This window comes from Thermobia domestica, chromosome 7, assembly GCF_964235325.1.
Source record: "Thermobia domestica chromosome 7, izTheDome1.hap1.1, whole genome shotgun sequence".
NCBI classification, from domain to species: Eukaryota; Metazoa; Arthropoda; class Insecta; order Zygentoma; family Lepismatidae; genus Thermobia; species Thermobia domestica.
The window spans coordinates 32,968,243-32,983,341 of NC_137460.1; the positions used below are offsets into that span (position 1 = coordinate 32,968,243).

General features: G+C 35.7%; 1 protein-coding gene across 1 annotated transcript in view; it reads left to right on the top strand.

Annotated features, from left to right (window-relative positions):
* Positions 1-15,099, top strand: part of LOC145689139 (dynein axonemal heavy chain 5-like) — a 53,133-nt gene that overhangs the window by 26,042 nt on the left and 11,992 nt on the right. The window contains exon 5 of the mRNA XM_081763271.1: positions 13,587-13,776. Coding sequence (XP_081619397.1) covers positions 13,587-13,776 — 190 coding nt within the window. The remainder of the gene's footprint in view (positions 1-13,586; positions 13,777-15,099) is intronic.

Consider the following 15,099-nt stretch of genomic DNA (forward strand, 5'->3'; position numbering starts at 1 on the left):
AAGGTGTTATACAATCAAAAACACAATTTATCAATTAACAACTTGACGAAATACCTTATTATCATTTGGAATCGTACTTAACGATCCCTTGTAACAGATTGTCAAAATTATTTTATAATAATACTATCGAAATATAATTAATACTATCGAAAGTCCTTCTCTAGGTTGTTGTGTAACTAGAAAATGCTGTGAAACTTGACACTGTGGTGATAATATGTTGGGGATAATCTATTTATTAGATCAGTGTCGTGCAGTTCCACAGGGTGTGTCGCGAAATTTAAAAAGTTAAAAATCATGAAGCATTTAATAATAAGTTAAAATCAATTTTTAGGTAGAGTGTACGGTATCAGTCAGTACCTCCAATGGCAACAACATAATTCACCAAGTACTACATAGAGTCACTTATTATCTTACACTATTATAATTTACATTATTATTAATAATATATCAAACCAGTGTGTCGCGATTTCGTAGGTGTTCAATAAAGTGTGCCGTTATCCAGAAAAGGTTTGGAACCAATGTATCAGGTACACATGAAGGGAATTTAGTGGTCCTCTCTTTGAAAGATGCTGAGGGCACAGTGGCTTAGTGGTAGGAGCGCTTACTTGTGGTACATGGGGACCCTGGTTTGATTCCTAAGTAACTTTGAGGTGGACAAAATCGTACTATCGTTTCCTCCCGCTTTCTCATTCCACAAATTCTTCCATTATCATTCGCTTGCCTTAGTCATCCGTCTCCCTTAGTCTAAAGGGCATAATCGTAGGACGTTAAACTGAGAGATTTCATTTCATTTTGAAAAATGTTCTCTACAAATAAGAATCAATATGTTTCTACAAGATTATTTCAAAGGTATTCATGACTTAATTGTAGTTTTTGTATGTCATTACATGTTTACCTTCGTTATTATGAGTTAGATTTTAGTAACTATTTTTCGATTTGTAAGTGCTTATGATGCTTAACATCCGATCTCTAATCATAAGTACAATCATAAAATATAATTATATTTTCTCTACCCTGGCCTCTGATGTACTAACGTTTTGCTCAAATTCATTGTTACCAAGTTATCAAATTTTAATTATACTAAGACCAACTACATAAAGGGGTGCCGTTTGAGGAAATTGGGCTTAGCCAATAATATTAACCCTGAACGCGGTGTTGTCACATAGCAGAGACTGTGACTAATCAAACGAATTTTAGTAGCTAACTTCTGCAACTAACAAGGACACTTTAGGAAGAGTCACTCACAGATTTGAATGAAACTTAGCACACTTGTAGAACATCGAAAAATAATCGGCATGTATTTTTTTTATTTCGGCAATGGTGCGGGTTTAAGGTTAGAAACCACCTTTTAAACGTTAGGAGCGGTCTCGAAGCATGTACACAAAACAATCATTTAATATAGACGTCAGATTTACAAAATACAAAATGATGGATCCAATATGGCGATTACAATTACAAACAGTCTTCTCGTTTGAAGTGCTGTGCAGTTAGCCAAGAACATTTATAGTTAGAGAGAGAGTCTCCTTGTAAGTGAAATATGCATCAGCTAATCGCTTGTCTCCTTAAGAAATGTGGCAACGCTGAAGCACTCTCATTCGCTGGCTCTTCTTTTCACACGAAATTCGCAACACAGTCTTCAAAAGCTTTAAACAGTTTCACTTAGTATATATACGTGTATTTTCAGCTACTTGTTTTCTTAACGAAATTATAGATTTGTTTTCTGTTTTAACTAATAAGATATTGTCAGCACTTCTCCAGTGATTTCCAACGCAATTATCATCAAGTTTGTGACTTTAATTACGACTAAAATTACATTATAATGTAGCTTACATATATCTAACCTTCAACAACTGCTGATTGTTCGCTACTCGATCGATATGAGCAATTTACAGGTGTTTAAAATGGCTCCAAAAGACTCGATTAGCAGCTGTCCATTCTGTTTTTACTAGATCAATAAGTCCCATCCTCTTCCTCACTTTAGGAAAAGGAGAAACATATATATGTTCATATAAGAGAAATTCCGGAAGTCACAAAAAGAAAAATCTGTACCATCGTCTGAATGGTACTAGGCTTATATTTAATGTATGCGAAAAGCCCTTCTCTTTTGGATTCCAACGTAATTATCGTTTTTCACTTAAACCATTGGGTTGCGTGGAGCACAGGAGGAGTGGTGCTTAAAATAGAGAAAGTGCAGCATTGAAACCCTTCTGGTGGATCATTTTAGTTATTTTTGACAGGAAAATCTTCTACAATATGGAATTTCCCATCGCCCCTCCCCTCTTACCCTTTCGTTCTACCTCTCTCATGAAAATAAGTCTTTCAACCAAAATTATAAATAATCTTCTTCTTCTTCTTTTGATAATTTATGCCAAACGGATAGAAGAAAATGTTAAAGGAAAGATGTTTATATAGTTTTGCTTCGTCTTCTTCTTCTAAATCTTTTGCTGTAATATATTACTATACTAACAGTAGATAAGAAGGGAATCAATGCAGAACGGAGGGGGAAAATAGGTCAAAGATATTTTTCTTACACAAAGAAAGAAAACTATTGAATTTTGTGAATGTTCTTCCTGATGTTAAAACTCTTCCTTTCTGCTTTTGTTTTAGTTTTTTTTTTTTTTTTTTTTTTTTGGTAAGTGTCAAACTCTTGAAAAACAGCTCTTTCATAAATCATTCTGCTCTCGTTGAATGGCCAGCTTCTATCAAGCAATACAAGGTGTTTCAAAACAACATCGACAACGTTTAGGAGGTGATTGCTGACACCAAGATAAGACAAAAAGTATAGACCAGCCTGGGTGTACAAATGCTTCCTTTCCGAGTTATAGGCTGCCAAAACATAAAACTAATGCGAACTAAACATGATTTATGAATGTAGTATTCAAATAGGTCAGCTTAGTAAACTTAAGTACCATTATCATGAAGTCTGTTTCGAGCAAAGACAGATTTTGCTGCCCAGTGCAAGTGCACGAGTTGCACATATCGGGGAGTCGCTCCTTTTTTTTTTTTTTGTATAAACTAAACTTCCTGGCGTTATGCCATATTATGCTGTTAACTTTTTCTTTGTACTTTTAGTTTAATGTCCCACGCATTAATGTCCTTTAGACTAAAGGAGATGGGTGATTAATGGACGTAAATGCCTATAAAATAATTAGTAGAATGAGAATTTGGGAGGAAACAGGAGAATTATGAAAACCCTCATACCAGTACGATGTTATTTATCACAAACTTGCATTAGCCGTTTCGAACTAGGGGCTCCTCACTATAGTACAGTAAAATTAGCTCCGAACCCGGGCATCCAAAAAAACAAAGGTTTGAGTGTTCCACATTGTTCATTACACTTTACTTAAATGTGGTAAAAAGTCCCCGCCAAAAGACTGTCGGGTTTTGGAGGGGAGAGGGGGGCGGGGGGTTGGTATGAGTTGTTGAAATTAGTTTAGAAAAATGATAATATTGTTGATCAAAAGCATATTCATAATATAAGTAATACTTTAATATACAATCCTTGACATCTAATCTATATGCTTGACACCTATAAAACAAATACAGTAAATTCTCGATTATCCGCGATCTTCTTTACTGAAGAAAATCTACGTAGGAAAATAAAATCACAAAAAGGAAAAGGTATTTTAACACTTAAAAACAAAGCCAGTGGATTCTTTATGAGAAAGCAAATCAACAAACTTGTTTGTTTAGGTAGTAATAATGTTATTTGTAGAGATTCACCTGCAAATTTCAATTCAATTTGACATTAAGAAGAGGTATGCATTGTAGCTCCATATAACATGTGTCTGTTTTCAAATGATCGATTAAATTGTCCAAAAGAAATTTCGTGTAGATGTATTCTTCTTTGTCCATTTTGCGCACTGTCCGGTATAAGTTTGCCGCGCCACCCAATTACAAGGATAATTAGAGTTTACTGTATGAAAAGCAAATATATATATATATATATATATATATATATATATATATATATATATATATAATTAGACAAACCTAAAACGAAAATTATTACCTTAACACATTAAGCACAGAGAGTTTTCATTTCTCTTCATCATTCTCATCACTATCTGAATTTGTTTCAGAAAATTCTTGCATATCCTCGTCATCTGTCAACACATCTTCTTCCGCATCAGAATCAGTGGCAAAATCTGTATTACTGCATCCATATCCAGCGCAGTTACTACACATGGTTATGCACTGAAGGGCAATTCTTCGGCAATCACAGTCGCTTAAACACTCTTCTATGCATGAACAAGAGATGAGGCGTAGCAACCATTCTGGAGCAGCAGCAAGAGTTGTTGGTGTTGGACGCAGATATCCACTGACCTTCTTCCAGCCCCATTTTAGTGGGTTTTTCTTGAATCCATTCCACTGTTGCACTTGGTGGTAGACTCTCAGTGAATGTTCCCTTGCTGCAGCTTTCGTTGGAGGTAGAGTAGCTAACTTAAACTCACCTTGCACTGGCTGTCTTGCAACTGTCATTAAATATATCTGGTGACATAAAGCATCCAAATTTCGTGTCTTGTGGGAATCATATAAAGATAGAAAAAAAAAATCATGGCCAGCTTCAGCAATATCGTCTGCCTGTGCATTAGGATAATTAAAAATAAGCATTTTTTTCTGAGTTCCTCATCACTTTTAACGTTTTTAAATGGGGCTGTCTTACCTTTCCTATATATTGAGGACACAGAGTCACAGCCTGTAAAGGCATAAACACACAACAGAACTTCCTTCATGTCCCCTATTTCATGCTGCATTTCTTGAATATTGTAAATTTTATTTGACTGATTTCCTTTACCAGGCACAATCATCCTTAAGCGTAAGCTGCAGTATGGGGGAGCAAGAGTAATTAACAAAACCAACAGATCAGTATCATCACCTATTACTCGCACCTCCATCCCATTTTGAGCCTCTGCGATTTCTGTGGAAACAATCAAAGTGTCTGCATCCCGATATGCTTGAAGCACATGACACCCTCTTTCCTTCAAGTGTAATGTCAGAAGGGATATTAACTGTTCCTTGTTGTTCTGGTTGGCAAGGAAATCACTCTGCCCAAAGGTGACGTGAATGTGGTCTTCTACTTTCACATCTATGTTGCTAGCTGAGCGAGACCTTCGCAGATGTTCCTCATCTTTTGTGTTGAGTTCTTCCCTATAACCATCGAACACGATAGTAGCTCTTCCGTAATGGGAGAGAACATAGTTACTATATTGTCGGCATATTACTTGAAACGTTGCAGGGCGTTGCCAAACAACACGATGTAGAAAATGCCCTCCATCGACCACATTAGTGCCATCTCATCATCAGGAGGTGGATTGGTTCCTGCACTTGGTAACACTTTTAGGATTGAAGACTTGGTTCCTTTCCTCATCAAACCAGTTTCATCGAACAGTGAGGGAGGGTATGTACATAGTTCATATTTAAATATTTCTCTTAAATGTTCTTCTGTTCTCACACTACAAACCATGCGATGGAACAACTGGTTGGGGTTGACGTGAGTGATGTCATTTTGGATGGTGACAGATTTTGTCACGGCTGCTAACGATTCTTTTTAAATGGATTTCACTGAATTTCAGCCCTTCGATCTCTTTTATTGCAGAAAGACCAATATCACTGGCCTCGTCACAATTTGTAGTAGTCAGCCAATAAAACCGTAGAGAGAGAAGACAGCTGAGGAGGTTTTGTAAAAGGGTTGTGCAGTCGAAATCAAGTTATTAAAACTTTTAGGTGCTTGGCATTTAGCTTCTGGTTTGCATCACATAACTCTACGTGTTGCTCTGAGGAAGCATAATTAATAGATGCAAATCTCTCAACTGCCTCTACGATTCTGGAGCTTGCAGGCCTCGACTTCGCCCATGTAGCGATAGTTGATGCAGTGATTCCTCTGCCACCAGTCAACCCACCTCTGCTTTTCATCTCCCGCATTAACACTTGTTCGATGGTCATATCGGTCCAAACACCGCACCAAAATTTGTTACTTCGGCGAATGGTGAAGAACCCTCTGGTGATAAATTTGTGGAACTCTTCTTCGGGTAATATACTCAGTAGATGTAGGCAATCTTGCAAGTACACGTGCGCCGATTTCGCATAATTCAAGTGTCCTGTGGCATGGAGAAAAGGCAGTATTTGCTGCACATAGTGAAGATGGAGGTAAAAATCTCCAGTTCTCTCTGCTTTTATGAAGATGTACCATTTCTATTAATTGAATCCACAATTTTTGTGTTCTACCATGTTCCTTGAAATTCTGCAGCTGCTCATCTAAAGTATTTGCTAAATTATTGACTGCAGTAGACCTCACTGTCTCATCAGCACCTATTGTCCAAGAAGTTAATTGCGAATAGAGTGCCTTTAAATTTTCCTTGTTAACATCAGGATTGTGTATCTCAAGGAAAACTGTTATAAGGGCTTCTTGGGTTAGGAACAAAGCACGAATAGATCTGGCATATGCTTTCCCCTGCATCATTTGCGGAATGCTGTTTTTTGTGTATACTTGACTCCACACCTCTTCCAAACCACTTCCAGCCATTATATGACCTACTGATTCTATAAAAGAAAGGAGAAAGTGAAACCCTCCAAGGCGAATGAATAGTGAGTTCAGAGGGCTACTGAGAGGGGCTGCAGCTACAATTTCCCGAGCCTTGGCATATAATGGTTGATCGAACGTAACCATCGTGCAAGCCTGACCCTGCTTAGCACCTTCCTGAGCAGCATAAAGGAGCACGGTGTAAATAGTGGAAGGGTTTCAGGGTGCTAAATTCACAAATGGAAGAGCCAAAACTGCTGATGTTTCATACGGTTGTTCAGCATGCAGCCTTTCCATAAAACCACTCCAACCAGGCTTACTATCGGTACACGAACCATTAAGCCAAATACCAGACAACAAAAACATATTCAAAGTGTGGGTGGTAATAGCTGATAAAGGTTTAATTTGCATTACTTTCCAATTTAAAGCAGTTATACGTGTTTACCCAGATGTATCTGGACGTTTGTATATCTGTAATTCCGTTAACCCACTGTGTTCAATTTCTTTTGTTCTGACATTCCTCCGAGGTACACAGGTGTCAACACTCAGTGCAGATTCAGGTGTCACACACAGTACACCACCCATGGAATGAAAAGTGGCATGACCATCCACAGTATGTACATTGTAATCAGCATTATCAAAGACATACTGAACATAGCACTGATTTAATGTTTAATTTGTCCTCACTGGTAACTGACCTTTCGAATTTTAATATTTCGTTATAAGAAAAACAAAACCCCATATTTGCCAGTAAGTCAATTAAGAGCCTGGACCCATACCAAATTGAACAGGGGACAAATGATTTTGGCCGAGATACTGCAATTATGGAATGAGCAATAGCGATTGCATTCCGTTCAGTACTTTTTTTTTATTTTCTTCTGTTATCCTGGTAGGCTTAATGATTTCATAAAGCGGTGTCTTCAGTAATTCTGGAATAAGATCTGGACTCCCGTTTGAATTTGCTCAAGAGTTGGAAACTGAGAACAATCATAAGCTTCAGATTTCAGTGTTCGTCGAATTATTGCTGCTGCAGTTTTGATCACTCTCAATTCATCATCTTTTTCAACAACTTGAAGATTTTGGTACCAGATGTCCGACAGGATTCTGGATGCTGTTCCACTGAAGCAAATTACGACCCTTCTTCCGGAAAGATCTGTTACATGTATGTTGGACCAAAACACCCGATCGATTTTCTTTTCAGGTGGCTGTCATCGTATGATTCCACGTTAGGGTTCAGATCGTTATACAGTTTTTGTAATTCCTTCAACGTGTACTGGCATTCATCATTCTCAATTAAATATTGACATAATTTATCAAATGCTGCAGCTCTTTCAGAGTCTGCTATTGATCCGCCTCTAGTTGCTGGCTTTCCAGGTTTACTTGAGCCTTCCACCTTGAATCTTGACAAACAATACCTATGGTACCTACCATCACATTGGACTAGGTCAATGACATTGCTAAGTCTGAGAAGTACTTCTCGTCCCCAAACACAATTTCTTCTTATTGCGTCTTCAGGATACCTTTTATCAACTCAACTGTCTGTACCTCACTCCATTCTTCTTGGTATGGATATCTTCATTTCGATACGTCCTCACATTGGTGACCACACAAGAAACACTGTTTTGAAGTCAAATGGAGCACGGGGAGTTTGTCTAAGCTCACGATTTGGAACTGTTGGAGGTGGCTTGGGTTTTAAAGTGTAGCGCCTACGACACTCCTTATGCACTTCCAACACTACTTCCTTTTCGAATTTCTTCTTCACACCATCTTGCTTAATTTCACTACACTCTATTATTCTATCTCTCCCTTTTTGAGTTAACCGAATAAGTTCACCGCCTTTATCAACACAAGGTTGCAATACACAACTCATACTTACAATGATAATAATATCGTTTTCACGTCCACAAAGCAAATCAAAACTGTTATGAAACAACTACCGGTAATACCACTTGTTATACTTGATCAGTGTGCCTTTGTTTGGAAGACATAGTAAATTATCAGAAATAGGTTTTAAACGTAAAAAGTAAAGTAGATACACAAGAGAATGTCGTTTACATTTTTTAAACATTAATATTAAAATAATAATTATTCATGTTGATTTAAAAATAACAATACGCAGATGAAATGTCGAGATTTTGTAATTTAGAGTCATCTGCGGAGCAAAAATATAACTGTATCTTTAACAAAGAGAAATAATAATTTTCTAATCTTTCCTTCTACCCCTTCTCTCTCCCAAACCCGACACTATTTCTGCGGAGATTTTTTACCACACTTAGAATAAAGGGTAATAAACAATTTGGAACAGCCAAACCTTTGTTTTTTTGGATGCCCGGGTTTAGGTGTTTTTCTGCCTAATTTTACTGTACTAACTAGTGATGTGAGGTGGAAAATTTTCCGCTATATTATTATTATTATTATTATTATTATTATTATTATTATTATTATTATTATTATTATTATTATTATTATTATTATTGTTGTTAATATTTGTAAGTATTGAATCTAAAAGGGAAGAAATACTTTTAACAACCGGTTCGAGGGAACCGATGCGAACCAGCTGAATGATACTACCCGTTACGTGGCTTCTGAAAACATTAAGAAGTACCTACCGTACTTAAGCATAACTCAAAATTAAGTGTAGGAAGTTACTGATTTCCTGTGTATAGGAAATGCTTCTTGAGTAGAAGGGGCACGGAGCTTTAGAGATAGAGCGCTTACCTCCGGTGTGAGGAGCAGTGATGAAAATTTTCCGGAAAATTTTCCTTTTCATAAAAACATACTCCACTTATTCCTACATCGTTGTTTAGTCGTGATGTGAGGTAGAAAATTTTCTTCTATATTTTTCCGGAAAATTTTCCATTCTAAACAAATATCAGTAATCAAGCAACATTACTCTCAGTAATCATAAAATTGATTGAATTCATGTATAGAAATGTTAAAAAGTGAAAGATCGTTTAAAGAATCTGAAAATTTTCACGACTCAGACAATTTTCAGTACTATATACGAACAAGAGAAACAATTTTTCATGAATCGAAATATTTTCTCTGCCTTCTATGGAAAAATTGAAGAACTTTTTATGAGTCGGAAAATTTTCATCATTTTGAAGCAAAAAGTAAAACAACTTTTTGTGAATCGGAAAGTTTTATTGCTCTGTAGAAACAAGTGAAAGGAATTTTTATAGATCGGAAAATTTTCATTGCGATATAGAAACAAGTGAAAAAAACTTTTCATAAGCCGGACAATTTTGGATATTATGTATAGTGATGTTAGGTGGAAAATTTTCCACTATATTTAATTGCACATAGAGCTTCAAAATACAATTTCTGTAGAGGAAAATTAGTCTGCAACAAATTACAGTTTTCCAATTAGCTTTCGGAACCGGTAAATTTTCTAATATTTCAAGTTGGGAAGTAAAAATTTACAGTGTTTCTCTATGTCTCTCCCTCTGCAAGCTCCTTCGTTGCTAAGCGGTTGACATACGCACCTTTTGAATGACAGACCTGGCTTCGATTCCCGGCGGAAGCTCATGTAGTTCGGATTCCACGTTAATCAATTGGTCCCGTCTCATATAGCCTCGCTGCTGAAAGCGACATTAAGTTCAAAATCAACTCAATTCAACTCTCTCTCTCTCTCTCTCTGTGTGTGTGTGTGTGTGTGTATGTATGTATGTATGTATGTATGTATGTTTGCGTGTGTAAAGCACAGAGAACATACACCGAGTTCATAGAGTACAAATATCTCATTCTATTATTTAAAATTTAAATTTATTAAAAGTGATTAATATATTCTGATTCATAAAAACATACTCCACATATTCCTACATCGTTGTTTACCCGTAAAATTTATTGGTAATAAGTATTGTCATAAAAAGTTTCATGAAATGAAAATCTAACGAGTCTTCATTTCTTCAAAAATGTTGCAAAAATTTCAATGCGTTCTTCACTCAGAATCCACCTTTGATCTCACAGAATTATATTTCGTCAGTTTAATACGCGTAAGACGAAGTTTTCTCATAGCTTTACTACTTTTCTAGATTTACATACTGCAACATTTAGAAATAAATAGAGATAATATAAATCATATATATATGTACTTGTTCTGTCAAATCGTCGTTATTTCTAATGCATTTTTATACATAATAATGGTAGTTTTACAATACAAATATATGCTCTAAGATGTTGACTATACAAAATTCCAATATTGAAATTATGATTTACGAGTGTTAAACACAATAAAATTAAAGCATTTCTTCTTATTTTCTGTTACAAACATAATCTTCATAAGGAACTTTTATGTAGTTATTTCATTACATAGGTAGGCCTATATGTAAAGAAAAAGTGGAATTTTCTGGTTTTGAAATCTTTGATAAATTCTTAAAGGTTTCTTTTCGATTTCTTGTTACATTTTAAATATTGGAATGGGATATTTGTTCTTTACGAACTCGATGTATGTTCCTTCCCTGCACTTTACACACACACACACACACACACACAGAGAGAGAGAGAGAGAGAGAGAAACACTGTGTAATTATAATTTGTTGCTGTCTAACTTTCCTCTACAGGAATTGAATTTTATAGCTCAATGTGCACTTAAATATAGGAGAAAATTTTCCACCTAACATCACTATACATAATATCCAAAATTGTCCGGCTTATGAAAAGTTTTTCCACTTGTTTCTACATCGCAATGAAAATATTCCGATCCATGAAAATTCCTTTCACTTGTTTCTACAGAGCAATAAAACTTTCCGATTCACAAAAAGTTGTTTTACTTTTTGCTTCAAAATGATGAAAATTTTCCGACTCATAAAAAGTTCTTCAATTTTTCCATAGAAGGCAGAGAAAATATTTCGATTCATGAAAAATTGTTTCTCTTGTTCGTATATAGTACTGAAAATTGTCTGAGTCGTGAAAATTTTCAGATTCTTTAAACGATCTTTCACTTTTTAACATTTCTATACATGAATTCACTCAATTTTATGATTACTGTGGAATTGTTGCTCGATCGTTGATATTTGTTTAGAATGGAAAATTTTCCGGAAAAATATAGAAGAAAATTTTCTACCTCACATCACGGCTAAACAACGATGTAGGAATAAATGGAGTATGTTTTTATGAAAAGGAAAATTTTCCGGAAAATTTTCATCACTGCTCCTCATACCGGAGGTAAGCGCTCTATCTCTAAAGCTCCGTGCCCCTTCTACTCAAGAAGCATTTCCTATACACAGGAAATCAGTAACTTCCTACACTTAATTTTGAGTTATGGTTAAGTACGGTAGGTACTTCTTAATGTTTTCAGAAGCCACGTAACGGGTAGTATCATTCAGCTGGTTCGCATCGGTTCCCTCGAACCGGTTGTTAAAAGTATTTCTTCCCTTTTAGATTCAATACTTACAAATATTAACAACAACAACAATAATAATAATAATAATAATAATAATAATAATAATAATAATAATAATAATAATAATAATAATAATAATAATAATAATAATAATAATAATATAATTATACAGTAACGTTAATACTAAGTTAATTAGCTTATTAATCTCAGAATCGGTTGTAAAATAATTTGAATGACACCACTGCTCGTAAGCGCGAAGTAAATTTGAGTTACTAATACTATTATTAAGTATTCTGCCTATCGGAAGTAAAAAAGATTTGACTAAACAGTTTTATTCTAAGTTACTTCCTTTGTAAATATTTACCTTCGGTGTATGATCGCCTTGACATTTGGATTTATCATGTACAATGGCTGCGATTGGACATGAAAAGTGGCAGGGTAAGACATGATCTGAATATTTGTATATCAATGTTAGTTTTCCTGATTGTTTCTAACACTTTGTTTGACGAAAGGTTGTATAACTAATAGGATACTGTCTTTTTCTGTAAAAAATCGTATTTCATATTTTATTAAGTAAATTGACAAGAGCAACACAAGTACGTACTATCCCTTTGTACTCTTAAACAATGAAGGTGTAAGAAGATATTTGATTCCTTGCTCATGAACATCTTAAAATTCTGTCTGGAAAATAGTGTCATCAAATTATTTAACAACAAATTTACAAAACAAATAAATGAAAAGGATAATATTAATCATAGTAATGAATAATGAGGCTTGTTTTGTAGAAGTTATATTGAAACTGGGGATTAATGAATAATTTATATTTTTAATTTCATACATGTCATTAAATGTATGTTATCACTCTTAGAAAATGAAAGACAGTAAATACTACAAGCATATGCTACGACACTTAAATAAATACGCAATTGCAATATTAATTGCTTTGAATTGCAATTGAAACGCAATTCGTATAGCTTTCATAACTCCACGGGAATACAAATAACCAATACGTACTCACACAATGGCAAATATTATATGGCATCATTTTTTCCCCATGAACCGTAATACATACGAAAACTTTACATTTCCAAATGAAACTGTATACATTAATTGGTCACTTCAAATAAGTAGGGGACAACTGCCCCCTCTTGCCCGCCTAATCGCCGCCCCTGATCATGCGTCTCCATAAGCATACTTATGGGCAGAAAAGTTTATGCATATACTGCAGTTCACGATTTTTCTAATTTATTACATTTTTTTTCTAAGCATTTGGCTAAAGTTGCGTGTGTTGTACATTTTTGCCTCCCTTTCTCACTGTTTGGGTCCTTGGAGTGATACTTTTTAAATCTGAATAATACCTATTTTCCAAGTTATTATATTGTTTGTTGTTACAAAGTTACTTACCAAACATTATTATAAATATACCACATTGACTTGACACCTAGTCTTCGGTTCTAAGCGTTGCTATCGGCTGAAGGAATTCCACTGCCTTTGGCGCAGACGGCTGGAAGGCTCTCTCGCTTAGCAGTAGCTGAACCCTTATTGGCTCAACGCGTGGGTGTGAGCTTTAGTTCACATTTTTGCCATGGCTCAAGACATTTTGGTAGCACTATAGAAAAATTATGGGCAGTGTAGTCAAGACCCTTAAAGATTTGATTAACTACTTGATTCTTTAACACTTGGTTAGCTTACAATAATTGATTTTTCTTTTTTAAAAAGGATCTCTTTTGTGGTGTAATAGACGCTAAGGAAATAGGATTGGTGACTAGCATGGAAAGGATAATGGAACATATTTTCATGGAAGCACTCGCGCACCCAACGACAGACACAGAAGATGATGACTGCAGATGTCCTGTTGTCAAAAATCAGCTCCTTCCTGGTCTCAGGTCTTTCTGCAGTGCTCTCAGAGGTAATAAGAATAGTTTATCTTAATAAATATCTACAACATAATACTGTGTAAGTAAAATTGATTCCCACCTTTGGTTGATATTGTGCTTGTGAAACACATAAAAAAATATATTATTTTAGTTCAAATTGCCCATCATAGGTTCGAATCCCGACCATTCATTTCACTATAAGCATTAAAATATTTCATATAACGATATAAGCCTGAAGGACATAACAGTGGCATTTAAAAATAAAAAATGCAACACATTATAAAGTTGTTCAGCGCTGTCCAGTCGTACATAAGTTGAATATATCTTTGGAGCATGGAATCTTATTCTAGGTGCAGATCTTGGCATATCTTGACGATTTTTCGTTGCCGGATCCCAGATGGCGTTTAGATACAATGTAGACCTAATATGGTTTCTACAGACCTGGCAAGTCAGGGAAGCACACAAGTAGTCAGGAGAAATGAGGGAAAATATATCTCACGAACAAAGAAACTGAATTACAGGAGACTGCTATTAGGTAGAAAATGTATATTTAATAAAATCCTATTATTTTAAAATTACAGAGCTGCTTGGTGGTTAAGCGGTTAGCGTACGCGCCTTTGCCGTGGGAGACTCGGGTTCGATTCCGAGCGGGAGCTCATGTGGTTCGGATTCCATGTTGAGCTTAAGGTCCTCTCTCATATAACCTTGCTGCTGAATGGGACGTTAAACTCAAAATCAACTCACAAGGGAAGTATCAAATGAGCTCATATCGAAACCTACCGTAAAATTTCACTCAGAGGAAGGAAGTCCCACAGAAAGACCACACATAAAACAAAAAAAGGAGCTGCGTTTTTGAAGTGGAATTAACCAAAATGGCAGATTGAAATGTCGCATATCCCTGTACAATTGCACAATACGTTCAGTACCACATCGTCTAAACTGCCTATTAATAGTAAAAAGTCAATAACAACAATGTGGGTACATACTATACCTAAGGGGAAGTCGTACTGTAAGGTGAACCTTGACGGCACCCATCTTGAAATCCGCCATCTTGAATGCAGATCAAGTTTTGTAAATAGAAATAGGACAATATGATACATGATTTTGGGCAAGAATTTAAGCAGAAAAACAATGGTAGCAATAGTTTTAAGATACCTGCATTACTAGATAAATTGACATGGGCAGCCTGTAGTTCAGTTAGTAGACTGTTTGACTGTCAATCTAGCGAGTGTTCAATCACTGGTGGATGTAGAATGAATTTTTCACCTAGGCCATAAATTTCGGAGGTTAGCTCAGCCTTGGCAAACGAGTATCGGGGATAACCCTGGAGCCAAACTGGACAAAAATGAAAAAGG